Source organism: Bolinopsis microptera, chromosome 5 (genome assembly GCF_026151205.1).
Source record: "Bolinopsis microptera isolate Bmic1 chromosome 5, MBARI_Bmic_1.0, whole genome shotgun sequence".
Lineage (NCBI taxonomy): Eukaryota > Metazoa > Ctenophora > Tentaculata > Lobata > Bolinopsidae > Bolinopsis > Bolinopsis microptera.
Window position 1 is genome coordinate 21,063,682 of NC_087076.1, and position 17,615 is coordinate 21,081,296.

Sequence of the window (17,615 nt, forward strand, 5' to 3'; positions counted from 1 at the left end):
AAGAACCCTAAGAGAGTTACTATGGAAACGATTATAAAGATGAGAATATGTTCTAATGAGCTAGCATTTCTAGCTTGCTTAAATAGTAAAATAAGTAAAAGGTTCAACTTGATTACTATCAAATTATGTGGTAAATCGTAGATCCTATCACGCTGTAACGACAAAGGAAAACAATTGATCCTTTTAGGAAATGTAAAGTGTTATCCTTTGTCGCAACGACTTGATAATGAGACATTATGAACACTTATCATTGTAAATACGAGTTATTGATTATGTTCATATCCGGAAATTACGTTTATTGTTGCTGTAATTATTGAAAAGTAGTAATCGATAATTATCTACTAATACCCAAGCCAACCTAGTGGATTATCGGCAACTTACTCTACTCTTAGCAAGTTAGCAGCAGTCAAAACCCGATTAACCGGGATAATTTGGGAAGAAATGTTGCTCTTCTGGTTGAACGCTATTGAATGAAGAGCAAGTCTTCGCAAATAAATCGGGGTTTGGGGATTGGGGAAGCGAACATCATGTTAAATCAGGGTTCCCAGGGTTTTAATGTACTACTACAGCTAGGCACTACTATACTGGAACTTGGAAGTATACTGAATTTGTTTACACCAAACGGTAGTAAAAAACCAAAGGTGGCTCTGCTGGCTCTGATTAAATACCAAACATAGCCAGCTGCTGGGGTTTTGCGCGCTGATTAAATAAAAGCGAAGACAACTTACCGGGCAAGTTATTGTTATTACGTCTACACAGTTAATTGAGTTGATTTAACGATTTTAACCTATTTAATGTGGTGAGCTTATTATTGCGCTTAGATAGCAAAAAACATGTACATCATGTGCATTGTGCACAGTAAATGAAAAACGAGCCGCATTTAGAAAAGTTGAGAACAGAAGTCAAAGTGGAGTGGAAATTGCTGTAAAAAAATGAGAAGCAATATGAGTGCTGTATAGCACACATTAGTTTGATAGTGATTCGCTTCAAAACTGGCTCAGTGGTGTAATAACTTAATAACTGTACAGGAAATAACCTGAACAGTAAAATACAATAGCTCTGGTGAAAGTTAAGGTATTAACGGACAATTTGCCTCCGCAGTGGAATGGAAGATTTAAAGTGTCAATGAAACCAAATATGGGGACTGAAACTGATATAAGGGATATAAATGGAGAATCTGGTGGCACCGATAATGGAGGACCGGCTCTGTAAACCGGGACTAACGGAAGGTGGGTTATAAAGAACTGTCCGCACATTGAGAATTATAGGACTCATATTAGGAGTTAGGACTGGAGCTGAGGGACTCAACACATTTAGAACATAATTGAGGATCAGATAATAAACTGCAGCTGCCTGCTCTCACTGGAAACAGGGCTGCACCCCCCTCTCTCTCTCTCTCTCTCTCTCTTACTACCGGTCCTTGATCGGTAACATGCTGCTAGATGCTAGATAATGTAGCACCAATCAAGGCCCTCTCAGCGTGCAACAATAATGGATTCTAAGAAACAAATTAGGAAGCGTGGGCTGAGATTTAGTCTTATTGCGACGAGTAGCGTCATCCAGGCGCCCCTTTATTTGATGTCACTAGTAGCACACTAAACCATCGAATAGTAAATAAACAACTCCAGCTCGCACGATAATCAGTGTAGAATGATAAACAAAGGGAGCATTATCATATATATTGGCAGCAAATCATAGGCCATCATAATAATTATTATACGCTTACCTTTAACGGGGTGATGTTATTTTTAGGCGGGATGATCTGTACGTTCATTTGAGAGGAGGAGCTCGATAGTGTACACAACTACTCACCAAAATTATACGAGATTAATAGTAATTACACCACCGTCCACCATGGTGCACAATGATTATCATAATGGTATATTATCATCGTCATTAAATATAGTGTTCTATTGACGCTCTGTCATTGTCACCTATTCGCTATTCTTATCCTCATTAAAGTAAGTATTAATATTGGCAACGTGTGACAATACAATTATAACAGTTTGTCTCCACTTTGTCTCTACAACGTGTGACAATACAAGGATAACAGTTTGTCTCCACTTTGTCTCTACTTTGTCTCCACTTTGTCTCCACAACGTGTGACACGACAAGGGTAACAGTTTGTCTTCACTTTGTCTTAACCTTAGAGCAAACAGTCGGTCCCTTCGATGCTTGCCTGACGCCTGTTGATAGGGGCAACAGGGGCAGATTCGAACAAAATATCAAACTTCTAGCATAAAATATTTAGTTGGTGATTGAGATTGACTATAAAGGTATCTTTAAAATTATGAGTTAGGACCCAGTCAACCCTAGAGTTTTGAACAGGATATGAACAGTTTTAAACAAGACAAGTTTGCACGTGATGAGGACAAGTAAAATATTGAACAGAGCCGGTAATATTACAGGGTCTCACTTGTTACTTGTCAGGAAACCTATTTTATATAAAAAGAGCGCAATCTGGCAGATGAAGTAAAGGATAACATCAGTCTCGACTAAATGCACGTGCGACCCGTCACGGACTTTTAGCTACAAAGAAGATAAACTTTGTAACTTAATAAGTTAATATAAAGTTGTGATTAAGGAACCTGAGGATAGCTTTAGGTGCCTACTGTCCTGACAGATCAAAGCAAGTCTAACCTGACCTTTCTAGTTCTGCGGTTACTTTTACAGGCAATCTGCTAGTAATCTTGGTTTTAATGTTAAACTGCACTTAATAATTTGTATTATTCCTTTGCAAAACATTCCTTACATATTATCTCCATTCCTGGCGCGCGCTGAGCGGTAACTGCACGCTGGTAGCCACGTGGGCTGATAAAACAGATTCTAGATTGATTATAAGACTAACATCTTGACATTTACTATGACAGTTGGTGAGGCACGCGATAATGTCAAAGGAAAATATCACTTTGCATTTATTTTGTACATATACTGAGCCATTACAACGACCATTTCCCGTGATAGCGACCATTTCCCGTGACAGAATACCATTTCCCGTGACAGAATACCATTTCCCGTGACAGAATACCATTTCCCGTGACAGAATACCATTTCCCGTGACAGAATACCATTTCCCGTGACAGAATACCATTTCCCGTGACAGAATACCATTTCCCGTGACAGAATACCATTTCCCGTGACAGAATACCATTTCCCGTGACAGAATACCATTTCCCGTGACAGAATACCGAGTTGGAAAATAATAAAATGGTCAGATTAGTATTTACACAGTTTAAAGTGAGCACATAATGCGACCAATCACAGATAATACAGATAATACACAATACACATGATAATGTGACCAATCACTAAAACAGCATAAACTAACAGGGAGTACTAGAAAGTTATTTAATAACGTAATGAAAATAATCAATGATTGTAAATATAATATATTTACGCGATAAAAGCCCGATCTATAAGCGGGTTAAAAAAATATAAACGGATTAAACAGCCTAGTTTCATAGATTTATCGTGCTGGGTTTATGTGATCCAATTCTAATCGATGAAATCATATGTTGAGAAAAATCATTTATATTCCTACACTGCAGATCGAAATTATAATGGAAATATGATTGGTTTGTGGATACCGAATAGGTTATAAACTTGTTTGACGGAAGAATGAGACTTCCTTAACCTATTATGTAAGAAAATAAAGAGAGTATATGATTGGTTTGTGGATACCGAATAGGTTATAAACTTGTTTGACGGAAGAATGAGACTTCCTTAACCTATTATGTAAGAAAATAAAGAGAGTATACTCTAATAAACAACAAGAAGAGGTAACTCATTATTTACAACCTCGCTCATATGTATGCCAGATATTCTGTTAATATTAACTAAGCTTTTATTTCCTATGCTTCGATCTCTCTCTCTCTCGCTAAAACGAGGAAGTGTCGAATCCTCCAGTTTAAATTAACGGGCACCTCAAGTTGCAACCTCTTAGCAAAGCAAGTTATTAGGTTGACAAATTTTCTAGTTTAACCATCACAAAATCGAGGAAGCATACAGTTAGATGATATATAAGGGATGCTTACTATAGGTAATCTATCATCTAACTGTTTGTGTAGTAATCAGACATACTGCTATATTAGCGTACAGCATATGCAGCCTGGATCCACAGAAAGTACTGTATGTTTCTGTGATGTACTGTTTAGAGATTTGGGTAACTTTTAGCATCATCAGTTCCTTCCTATGGTAGAACTTGCTAATTAGCAGTGCACCATTTGGGTAGCTAGTCATGTCTAGACGATCTCCAACAGGTTCTTTAAACAGGAGCTCGGGAGAACTTACAAAACCATCAGAAATACCATCATGATTAAAATCAATAACTTACCATTTTATAAAGAGAAGAGTAACCAGCCTTCTGTAACTAGGATTGCTATTTATACTACTGCTGCACTGCAGGAACCTTCAAACAAACGACAATCACTCTTTTTGTGACAAACCGGAAGATTCAAGATTTTGCAAAACTCAACTGTTTGAGTGAAGAAGCAACAGGGTGAACATTCTCGATCAAATTAATTTACTTGTCACACCTTAATGACTACTCGCGTGCGTAATCAAGGTATTAATGCACTCTAGAAAGTAGTTCCCCTGATTGCACACGGCTTGAGTAACTTTTGACTAGGCCTCCAAGATACAATAAAGCGGTAGGTTTAATAATGAATTAGAACTCTACCGTAGTACCTTGTGTGGCCCACTGGCCCTGCTGGTACTTCATTACACACTCTGATACTGGCAATGTTATGGTCCTTCAAATAACAAACTTCCCAGAATGAATCATTGATGGAGGACCCTAGTTAGACGATACTAACTACAACACTTAGGTCATTCCACTATTTGTATCAAATCAGCTAACAAAAACGGGAACAAAACCACACAACTATCAGCAATAAAGTGGACCAGGGCCAGATAAACTCTAGTCCGGCTACTTTGTATAGGTACTTAGGTACTGCAGTACATACTACATACAGTCTAGCTAGAACAAGGCCACATCAAATACACGAACAGTGCAGTACCGTCCAGCTAGGACAGCTAAACTGATTACGTAACTAAGTACCGAACTCTGTACGTCTGTCGTCTAACTAAGTATCGAGCGCTGTACGTCTGTAGGGTCTTAGTCAGCTTAGAATACTGAGTTAAAAAGTTCACAGCTGATTTCTATATGAAAATAGAAATGAGAAATCCTAAAGTACGTCCGCCACAAGGATGTTAATATAGAGCTTATAATAAGATTGCTTGCAAATGTTGCTAAATTGTTTACGAAAGTTACTGTTTTATCAAACTATTTCAAGCACAAACGAAAACTGCTCATCAAGAACTAATCAATCAATAACCGAACCTCATTTTCGTATGTGAGATTTTTAAGTGGTCCGCGGATGCTTATGAAAGTATGTAACGTGTAGGATAGAAAATCACGGACAAACAAACCGAAAACCTTCGTCTGCATTCTGAACGTGTTGAACTGAGAATCACGAACGAAAAACCGAAAAATGTCTTCAGCTGCATATTCAATGCGGTCAGGACAATTCTAGTGAAAGAGATTTCAGGTTTCATCATACGCCCAACAACAACAGCCCGAACTAAAACCCCACCTTGATACTAAGGTACATGAGCAAAACTTACTTACAGGCTATACGGGGCAAGATTCTAAGAAATATCTTACAATCAGTGCACTATTGAAACACCTTTAGAATTGCCCACGTGGGTCTTCATGTTACATTTCACATGTTACCGTAATAATATGTGGCATTATTACGTGTTATCTTATCAGTTACGTGATTAATTGGGAGCAAATGAGAAGAGTAACAATTAAAAATCCGGACGATAAAATGTTACGAAAATACTCAAAATAACTTTAAAGTTTAAATAACAAACTGGATAAATAACTAATGATCCGTGATGGGAGGGACTTACATAGAACTTAACGTTATGAAACTTGAAGTTTATGTAATATATAAGGATCACGGAATTAAAACGTAACGCGATCCAATATAATGTAATAACATTTAAATTATGTTTATAAACATAATAAAACTATAAAATAAGTTTTAATGCGAGTGTGGGTCGGGGAGTCACATACATTTTTCAGGGGGCATACAAAAATCACAAAGGCCAGCAATAAGCCTGAGAGTTTTGAAGGTTAAATGTACTCCGATGTACGTGAATCGACCGCAATTATGACTTTAAAAAGTAACGCAGCCGCATCAGATTAGATAATAAGCGATAGGTAATAATGACAATTTAATTCATGCTGACTTTAATTTCGTCACATGCTATTAGTCTGAGAGCTAGCACCTACCTCTTACCCTCTTAACATACAAAGTACCGAGAAAGATAATTTTATTAACACAACTAAATCGCACAAGAATGATCAATATTGATTTGGTTGTTGACAAATTATTGACAAATGCTCATAACTATAACTTCTCAAAAGATCATAAGAAATGGTTACCCAATCAGTGATGCGTTATCCCACGACTACACAAAACAATAAAAACACAGTATGCTACATTAACGTCAACACCCTGTACAAGTAATTGTAAACCCTCCCAAGAACCACACTAATCAACTCACACAGAACCGCACAGTAAGTCACATGCAAACTCACAATAGGGGGGTCTAGTGTGCTCTCCACCATGGAGGCGCTCCGAGAGGCCGCGTATCTTACTGGTGCTCTCCGGTTCAGATGGTAGCTGTCCGCCCACAGGGGGTCCTGGTTGGGGTCCGACTGTCTGCCGGACATGTCCGGATATTTGTCCGGAGTGGGGTCCGAGCAGACGGACCAGGCGGAACCGACTCCGCGTATCTGCAACATAACGTCCTAGTCGGATCACGAAGGGACAGGGGAAAACAGCGCTCACGGACAAATAACGGGTTCTCAATTTTACGATTATTAGATTTAGCGAAACGCTATTGTAAACTTGACAGAAGATGCTTTTGACCAATGACCAGTCATTGTCCGGTAAAGAGATTTTTATGAATATAATATGGTTTAACAATTCCCTGTCATGAACGTCATAAACAGTGCGCGATTTCTGTCATTGTAACTAAGATAATATGTCAAACAAAGGAGAAACAAGTTTATAAAATCAATGACACCAATTTTCTGGTACAAAAAACTTTTAATATTACAATGCAGTTGAGGGTAGATGAATTAAGAAATTAACCACCAAAACATTTTGTAATTTATAACTGCACTCTCCAAAGTTGGTAACTTTAGGATGTTAAACTGTAAACGATTGTAGCTGTATTTCGTGGATACAAATATGTTATTTTACGTGAATTAATGCAATATTTTCGTATATTTAGTTTTTTGTATCTTTAGTTAACTAAAGATCGTTCCGCAGTATGGCGGAAGACCCCAGTAACCGGACAGCCCAGACACAGGCCAATCCAGGGTGGTGACCGTAGAGACTGACACTACTGGTACTACTGGCACTAGAGACTGGTACTACTAGCAGTACTACTACTGGCACTAGAGACTGGTACTACTAGCACTACTACTACTGGCACTAGAGACTGGTACTACTAGCACTACTACTACTGGCACTAGAGACTGGTACTACTAGCATTACTACTACTAGCACTAGAGACTGGTACTACTAGCATTACTGGCACTATCCTACCTAACCCGGACAGTAGCTCGACACTCACCAAAATGGAACAATCCCTCGTATCACAGTTGGTCAAACTTCCTGTAGAAACTACAGTACGTGAATCTAACACGATCACCTTGCCAGCTATAAGCACGTTTTGACAAATAGACTACAACTATTGCCTGGTATGAGGTATTACAATAGACCACTTTGAATCGAACGGATTATATTTATTGAGTCAGGACTCAGGAGCGAAGATAACGTGTGAAAGCATTATGACGGATTTATGGGATATTCTTGAGAATATTTATTGTAAAAGGTATTGACACAGAGCTTTGTTCGAGTAGGCAGAGCATGGCACTATAGCTGCTTTTGAACTATAGCAACTCTCCGTGTAAATTTATAAATATTTACTCTTTATACTCGGGAACTAATGTGCATACTTTGGTTACATTCATCAATTTATTGCTTGACGAATTAATTATTTAATCACCTTTTTTTAACTATTCAAATGTCCTTATCAAAATGTCTCTAAAATTTTCCTGACTTCAGTATTCCACACACTACCTTGAAGAGTGAAGAAAAGAAGCTCTCACCCCTATTTCCCTGCAACTTACCTCAGGAACGGAGGAGAGGGAAGTGGAGAAAGTGGAGAGGGTGGAGTTGTAGTGGGTAAACAGAGAGTCCCTGTTAAGCAGCGTGTGGGAACCCCACTTGCGGCGCGACTCAATAAACATAGTACTCGATATGAAACATACATTCGCTATCTTTACCTCTACCAACCGTCAAACCACCCGACAATTACAGCTCCGTATAAATGAGGTTTATGTGACGCGAGAGGGCCTGGAAATGTGATTACGTCTGTTGAAAGTGGAGGCTCGAATGTTGGAGACTTGATGGAAACACTTACTGAAGAGGAGCATGCACACACACAGCCGCCATTACTAGTCCCCCTCCCCCGAGAGGGAGTTAGTGTGTTAATTCTTGTAAAATAGGTTTTATGTAGCATCAGTAGTAAGTACAGCTGGTCACAGACCAAAATAAAGATGAGCTAAATATTCAGGGCCAATGAGGCCTCTCACGTACACGCATTCGAGCAACTTTTGAAACTTGAGAATCGGCTGCAGCTGGTATATTCGATAACCGGAATCAAGAATGTCAATTTGCAAAGTTATCAAGTTATGAGAATGGTACAGTTGTTACATGTAGATTGCAGGTATTTAATCATGAATAGGTACTTTATCATCACTAGAGCACTAGTTCCCATGTAAATGGTATAATTAGATTTACATATTTTTCACATGGTATATTTTCATTTTCTCCCGGACAAATGAAAAATATCCTCCGCGAACTTTAAATATAAAGGAAAGACTGGATCACAGCGATAGCACTGTAGTAAAAGTGAAGATGATGTTCTAAAATTTAACCGCAGCAGCAAGAAGCCAACAGTGCTTACCTTTTTTAGAATCGACATTAATTTATTCGACAAAAAATGAGCGTGAATATATACGAGCAATTTGAGGTGCTATCGAGTATTCGAAGAAGGGTTGATCTAGACGAGAGAATGTTAGAATGTCGGGCATCTTAATCTGTTCACACTCTGCACGACTCAGCAAATAGCAACCATCTCCGAATTTAATCAGTGATTAATATCGTACCTTTCTGATATTCGAAAAGGTGTCCTCTCTTTCAGGTCATGAAATCTAGAATCTTCTAAAGGTGCAGAAAGAGGACGCGAAGTGACTGCTATTATTAATCACGAGACTTAATTAAAGCGATACTTCAAATTTTACCAAATTTGGTGAAACAAACTTACTGATGGAGTAGTCTGGATTTAAGAAATCTGGAGCAAATCAAAAATAGTTTATAAACTAAATGTTTATTTATAAATAAACATGAAACCAAACCAAATTAGGTAGTTGAGTAGATCGCTGTCTAGGAGTCGCATAGCGTATAGGGTAAGGCACATAATTTTGTCAGGGTACCTAATTTTGTCATTTTGCTCTGAAAAACTGCCTCGGCTCGGAATTTCAGCTTGAAAGAAAAGGATTGTGTATAAAAAGAAAGCTTAGACTTTGCTGAAACTGCTCGTACAAAGTTTAAGTTTCTAGCTCTTTTGCATCTGTGTCAAAAATGAAGGCGAAACTGTTAACCCGAAAAATAAATAAGATCCTTAAGGTTTTCTTAAGGAATTTTCAAAATTTTGATTAATTGCTATTTCAAAAGTAATTGAGCTAGCTTCATGCCATTGCATATTTCAAATATCTTCTACATCAGAAGTATACGTACAAATTTTCAAGTCTCTAGCGCAATTATTGTTCAAGTTACAGAGGGTGACAAAATTAGGTTCGATTTTGCCAGAAGTACCTAATTTTGTCAAAAAAATCGACCTTTCTCAAATTTCTTGTAAATCACAGATTGTGTTGAAAATGGCCTTATACAACTATTCTGAAGTTTTTTTGCCCATAGGATATGTATAAGGCACTTAAATAATAGTATAACACTTATAATAGCATATTTTCGCCGAGAAATATTAGGTGGATAATCTGATTTTTTCAATCTAAAATGACTAAAAAAATATTTGATGAAATTACTAAGCAAGTGATCTATCTACAGACATGACAATTTCAACCTAGGCCTAGAACCAATCGTTTTTCAAGATGCCAGTGGTTTCAGGGGCATTTGGGGCTATTTTCTAAGATTAGATACCCAAAAAGTGTCATCTTTTCATCAAGCTACAAAACTATGAAAACATCATATCTTTGGGATTTTTGAGGTCAATGTTGGTAAAAAAGCGCTCGAATGATGCATCCAGGTAGTCTAAAATACCGAGAAACGGTTACTTTTTGCACAATCTTCAAGTGACAAAATTAGGTTCGGGGTGACAAAATTAAGTAAAGTCACCTAATTTTGTCATTTTTTCAAAATAATTTTTTTTAACATCTTCAACCCCAGCAATTTCGATCATTTTTGTGTTAGAACTTGCCTAGACTGTCTACTATAACATGGTGGAGGTTTCATCTAAATCGGAATTTCAGACGAGGTTAAAACCCATGGTTTATATCAGGCAGTCGGAAAATTGCCAAAAAATGACAAAATTATGTGCTTTACCCTATAACTGGCAAGGTGTAAATTTTAAAATCGAACGTATTTATGCGTTAAAGATATGAATGGAGTCTGGACAATAATATAACGCTGAACGGCATAACAGGTAAATATGAGTCAAGTAGTTTTAACCTTTAACTCTAAACAATAAACATCTGTGTTTGTGAAACTGGGAAGGAGACAACATAGTTTCACTGAAGATAATTACTTGCTCCCTCGATTAGGCAGAAGAGGACAATAGTACCCCAGTGTGTAATGTAGCAAAGAAAGAGCTTATTTAAGGCTTCTACTACATTTGAAGTAATTAAAACACTTTTAATTCTAATTCATACAAGGATCATAATATATACAATATGTTAATTGTTAATTATTATTAACCAGTGCCCAATGCCAATGTTGTGAGGAGTACAGAATTTCCAAATTAGTTATTGGCTATTGCTCTGTTTACTGAAATAAATTGCATCAAATTGGTACCTACAGTACAGGGTTACAAAGAATCAATAGTTCGTATCTAGTTTCTAAACTACCCAGGTTATTCTGATTCGAGACCGTAAAGCTACGAAGCTAAAGGAAATAGGAGTCGTACTATTTTACAGCATAGTACTATTATAAGTGACCATCCAAAAATAAAGGTGCAGTAAATGGAGCTATTCAAAGTAGGGCAATGCGAAACGGTCAGATTAGGCCTACCCCCGGTATTGAGGTTAGTACTTAGGTGTTTGATTTCACCGAGATCATGACCATAACATTGAACCAACACCATTAAGTAGAAGAACTTTTAAAATGAGTATGTTGTTTATATACGACAAGAGGCGTGTTCGTGACGCACATCTTCGTGACGCACACGTGGCACTTCGTGAACCACATGACAACTGATACAGGTGCATATTCTTCAAATCCCACCACTAAGATTGGGCTTGAGAGCGAAGAGCATACCCGACTAGCGGGTCTTTTGTTTTAAAATCATGTGGGTGAGTTTGCCATTGAGCGAGGGGGTCATATTAAAAATAAGAGTAAGAGACGCTGTTGCCATTGAGCGAGGGGGTCACATTAAAAATAAGAGTAAGAGACGCTGTTGATTGTAAAGACAAAACTACGGCTTGTGGTAGGCTGATAGCAATAAGATTACAGCTTGGTCCAGTGGACAATGACTCTTAGATTGCAGTTTTAAGAGACATTGGCCACTGAATCGCAATAATATTACAGCTTGGTCAAGTGGACAGTGACTCTTAGATTGCAGTATTAAGAGACATTGGCCACCGAATCGCAGAGTTGCCCTATCACTTTGTGACAAGAAATTAGCAGTCCACTCACAAAGAGCTTATAAGAATTGGATAACTCTCAGAGCGATGAGATGATGGTGCATCAACAAATCAAATGAGAACACCTTGGTGCAATGAGAAATTATTCACTCATTTTTCATTATTCCAGAAGGTCAAATTTAGACTTGTCTGAGAAAATGATGCTAATATTGCCCGAATAAAATGTCTAATTACGAAACTATTCAGTGTTAATCAAATTAATTAATTGAACCACAGCGTTACCAGAAAGAACTATGAACAACTGATAAAATGCACGATTCCTTGTATACGAGTCACGCACAGTCAATTAATTTCGTGTCAGTCGAGCAACAGATACAATAAGTGAGCCTACGGAGTGTACAGCATCAGCTGACATTACACACAGTACACCCAATGCATGTGAAACCGCGCTCTGTGATGCACCCTGATTGGCCGAGTAAGATACAACGTGACTTGTAGCGCGCAGTTTGATTGGAGGAGGATTTGGTGGGACACGCGCTGACCGCGAATGTACATTCCACACTCAATCTATTCCTAGTTGAAGTTTCAGTGTCCATTCCCAGTTTCCCGTTTCCCCCGGTTTTTTTTTGAGGTGGTTTGATCGCCCAGCACGACGGGTTTGACTTTCTAAACTAATTATAGGTTTTGTATATCATGGACATTTGCTAGAAGCTTAGTATCATTACCAATTAGTTTCATTAAATCGATCTGCTCGTTCAAAGTTTAAGTTTTCTACCCAATTAGAATCTGGGCCAAGTAGCAAAATAATGATATAATGGTTGTCTAAGAGTCGAATCAAAATGAAAAACATTAGTAATAATGTTTCACAAGTCAGCAAGTGTTTATGTGAATATTTTTCCTTTGATAGGTCAGTCGCATCATGATCTTCATGGTATAAAGATGGCGTAATAGAACGCTTGACAAGTAAATTCGTCACTAAAGTAAAGGCGTCATTATTTCATTTGATTCTTTTCTTTTGTGTATCAAGCGAGCACACCTCTTTCAATTCTCAAAAATCTCAGAAATGTGGAGCTTTGTATTTGCAGTACTGGATGGAGGACCCTTTAGAGATTCACGTTCGCACGTGTGCCCGCACGTGGAGGTGTTTTTATTTAATATCAATAAGGCGCCCTGGGATTAATTGCTTAAACTCAGAAAACCTTTAAGAGCTGTATTGTATGGATTTATCTTCGAGTTTTAGGGATGAATCTATCTTGAGCAACCGCTAGCCTCTTATCAATGACGCACCCCCTAGTGGCGTTGCCAAGGTCCCCGCTGAACTTGCCACTATCAACACCCAGGCCCCCATGGGCGTTCTCCGGCTTTAGCTTAAAACTCGGTGGATTGGACTTGCGGCCCCGAATCAGTAATCGATTCAAATATTCGGTAAAAAAGTACAGTTTTCGTTTTTCTTACCTCAGAGTCACTCCACTCGTAATCTAAATTAGGGGGGTCTTCTAACACCAACTCTGAGGAAAATAATGTGAGTTTATTTTACAGTTGATTGATACAAATCTATCATTTTGCGTATTTGTTAGGTATATAGTTTGCCTAAGTAAGTGGGCACACCTCTAGACCGAGTGTTGTTCACTGAGTGAACGGCTGGATGAAGCGAATTATTTTCAACTAAGAAAAAAAAGAATTGTGGCCAGTAAGTAAAAAAGTCACTGAAAAGATAGTGAAGAAGACATTGAATGTTTGCCAAATTTGATGGTAGACTTAATATAATATAAAACGTCTGGAAATGTAATATGCACGTGCCCTCAGGACAAGAAAGCAAACTATGCACGTGTGGATGTTTTATGTTAATACCTGCTGAATTATCGTCAGATTCTGAAACGTCTTGCTCTTTAATCATCTCGTCGATATCTTTTATCAGTTCTCTGTTCAATGAAAACCTAGTCTGGGTCCCAATATCCACCTTTTCTACACTTTTCCTCCTAAATTAAATTCTAGTTCATACAAACATATAATTTACATCACCTTTTTTTCGAATATTTTAAAATTAACGCGTTCGATTTGCAGAAAATTGGTAAGTTGTAAAGCTGGGGGAGGAGACCCAACTGTTATTAACATTAAGGTTGCGATTAAAACATAATTGAGTTATGTTCGCAGTGGATAAAAGTACCGTTATCAGACGGTGTTAACGGTAGATTGTCTAATTCAAAGTTCTGCTCAATTGATTTATTAGTTTATGTTACCTTATGTGATCATGTGAACCGTTCTCTGAGATTGAGTTCTCACCGTTCTTCGCCTTACAACTCTGAGTTCGCCTATTCTAATGGGAAGTCAGGATAAGAAACTTTAACAGATGAAAACTTACTTTGTTACTTGGCGATAGCTACACACTAAAATGGGTTGCTGTTGACGGGCATGTGATTGTTGTAAATATGAGTAGCTCGTGTGAAGAGATAGCCCAGATTCACTGGTCTGCAGAAACTTACTAGTTTGCTTTTCGGCTTTCGTGCCATCAGACTTACAGACCTCCCGATTCTTGAGAGTTTTCTGGACTCTGAAACAGTAAATAAGTAAGGACTCTGAAACAGTAAATAAGTAAGGACTCTGGAGTAGTAAATGTAAGAATATAATGATATGTAGGTAAATGAAAAGAAATGATAGAAATATGCAGGTTGCAAATACCAACGTCACATAGCGGAGGTTAATAAGAACAAGATAACGGGTCTTGTGATTTTAAGTCAGGTATTAAAGGCTGGAATCAAGGACCGAAAATCTGGTCACGTAGTACGAAGAAGATCGGGACACTAACTCAGAAATAGTTTACGAGCCCTGATGTAATGTCTACGTGACGTTGGTTATTGCACAATGCACCTGCTAGTGGAATATGCAAGCATAGAAACGGTTATCTCTATCGGTTAATGTGTCAGTTGTCACGCAATGTTCATTTAATCGGGAATTTAATTCAATTTCTCGACCGTTCAAAAGATATTTCAACTTAAAGTTCTCGAACAAAAATCAATTATACCCAAAAAGATTATTTCAGTATCTTACTCATATCGTTCATGTTGCAGCTCGCTGCTCCAAAGCAACTGTACTCGCGCAACCGATCTTTAAGACAGCTTATTGAATTCATTATGACTTTAAATGAAGCAAATAAGATCGTGACTTCGGCAATAAAAGTAGGTAAAAACACCCCAGATGAAGGTTACAAAACAAATCGTCCTATTTGATAAAAATAAAAATGCCGTGCGGTACCAGGTTAGCGTCGGAAAGTTGACACTGGTTATCACATTACGACTGCTTAATCAGTTAATACGACTGTAAAACTGATTACGGCAGCAGCCCGGAGGTGACCTTTTAAGCTAATGTGAGCCCAGCCCCATGTTCTTATTGCAAATAGATTAAAATAAGTTTAATTAGATATATGTTGGCTGCAGCTTCATGTGTGTGTGTGTGTGTGACAGGTAACGAGGGTATTATGTAGGAAGTGCAACACTGCAGACAGACAATTGATAAAGTGACAAATAACACCGTGAGCTCAATGCTCAGGTAACGTGGTTAGGAAGTGGAGCGTGGGGAGCCCGGAGCAGTGTGTTGCTGCCAGAAGTGCCAGGAGGACTCATGTTGACAGGAGAATTTGTAACACAGATCTAATGAAGCTAAAGTTTATGACTTTTAATACTTTCAACACTACTATAATATAGCGAATAATTTGAACTGACGATGACAAGCTTGAAACTGGCTGGAGCGGGTTCGTAGTACCCCAGCATGGCAAAACTGTGTTTCATTTGTTAATCTTTCGAGAACTCCTACAAGCGAAAGGCTCGCCGACGACAGCAGACGTCCGGGAGGTTTTAACAGAAAGTGACACTGTGAAGCTTATAGTGACACGTCATGTACAACTATTTAAACTATTAAATAACGTTTATACAGCTATTTAAACTATTTAACTTTTAAACGTAATTTTTACAACTATTTAGATTATATAAACTTGTGAAGTGTTCAGGGTTATCGGTAATGGTACCCGTATGGTTCCCAGATGAATAGCAAATGAACTGCTTACATCAAATGACATAATTGATCATCTAATGTAGTCGGCTTGATTGTTGTGAAAGCTAATTATTTACTTCTTTAAGGCTTTTATGATCTCGGATTAAGGACGAATGGTCAAAAGTAAAATGATAGAATTTATTATCTGGAAGGAAAAGTACCAGGTCGGCTTGATTGTTGTGGACAATGCTGAGCTGTCAGCTAGGACTGCTAATGATTAACGTACTCGAGCATTTTATAATTTCGTATTTAAGACGAAGAAACTGCTAAAAACAAATGACACAATGGATTGTCTAAACAAAAAAAGTGACACATCTTGATTTGCTTGTCCTGGATAAGAAACAGTAGGATTTCCGACCCTATCAAGGAATCTGAAGACTGGTCATAGAATTGTTAAGTAATATTTGACCCCGTCATACGCCTTGCTAATTGCTATACGTAGAATATATTGTAGAGTTAGAAATCATAATGCTGCACGAATAGTTGTCTGAAAGACTGAAAGATTTCCCTCTCTGAATCGAGGATTAGGTTGCCTTGATCATAGAAATGAATTTGTCCATATTGAATACTTTGCCTCGTGACAACTTGAATCAGAAACTGTACAAAAAGCTATTTGACAATGAAAATGTCTCTGTTCTGAACAGTACGGAGTTATAAGTTAAATGATTAAATTTCTTGCATGCTTCTGCGATCTTCTATAACGATAAAGTGTGACAAGTATCAAGAAGCCTTTAAGAATTTAGTTCTGGAAGTTTTGCCTCTGAGTCCGGGATTAAATTCCTTAGATCAGGTTATGTTAAAACCTGAATTTGTTAAAACTTAAAACTTACCAGAAAAATCTTCAAGCTGAGTGCTTTTCGAAAGTCAAGATTATATAACGCATTGATAAACCCTTATCCGCAAAGGTACTTAAGTACTTAGTACTTGCACGGAAGAGTATTAATAGTCTACAATGCTTTGTTTGCAGCAATAGTAAATATCACAATTATTACAATGAGGCCAGTGATGAAGCGGTCACAGCAATACCCTTTGGTATATCTTAACCACAAGTTAATTAAGGTAAAGATCAAAGAACAAAGTAATGAGACTGACTTATTTGGCATTTACTGTTCAATGACTGAAAAATATTTTTAATTACTTGATTAAGATAACAAACAGAGGAGCCAACATTTAAAACTGTCTATCCTCAATATTCTTCCGCAGTAGTTAGTAACTCCTTTGTCGGCTTCCACCAGTCCAGATTGATACATATAATATTAATAACATGAAACACTTTCGTAACCTAATAGTCTGTAGCCGTAACACAATGAATACAATAGCAATATACAAAGAAGTGCATTTGAACTACTTTGTTGCTTTTGTGGACAGCAATTCAACCGCAAAATTAGAATACTGAGGTGATAATGTTTCAATTCCGATGCAAATGCAGGAATTCTGCCAATAAAATTATTCTGGTAATGTGGTTGTCGGCAAGTCTTTTATATCAAATTTTCGGTATTTTGGTTGCATGGTGAAAATAAATCTACACTAGTGGTTCAGTTTACCAGCACACACGCGACATGTGCCCGAAGTAGTAGCGAGTCTAACGTGATGCACTTGCATG

General features: G+C 37.8%; 1 protein-coding gene across 6 annotated transcripts in view; it reads right to left on the minus strand.

Annotated features, from left to right (window-relative positions):
• The window catches only part of LOC134815172 (pleckstrin homology domain-containing family G member 7-like), a 51,843-nt gene that overhangs the window by 18,456 nt on the left and 15,772 nt on the right, over positions 1-17,615 (minus strand). For 2 of the 6 annotated variants that reach the window (XM_063823678.1, XM_063823679.1), the window contains 5 exons: positions 14,449-14,516; positions 14,206-14,282; positions 13,817-13,944; positions 13,421-13,473; positions 6,611-6,808 (listed from right to left, as the gene is read on the minus strand). In XM_063823678.1, coding sequence (XP_063679748.1) covers positions 6,611-6,808; positions 13,421-13,473; positions 13,817-13,944; positions 14,206-14,282; positions 14,449-14,516 — 524 coding nt within the window. Of the gene's footprint in view, positions 1-6,610; positions 6,809-13,420; positions 13,474-13,816; positions 13,945-14,205; positions 14,283-14,448; positions 14,517-15,013; positions 15,241-17,615 lie in introns of those variants that run through there. The other 4 variants (XM_063823681.1, XM_063823682.1, XM_063823680.1 and 1 more) reach the window with 3 other exon arrangements.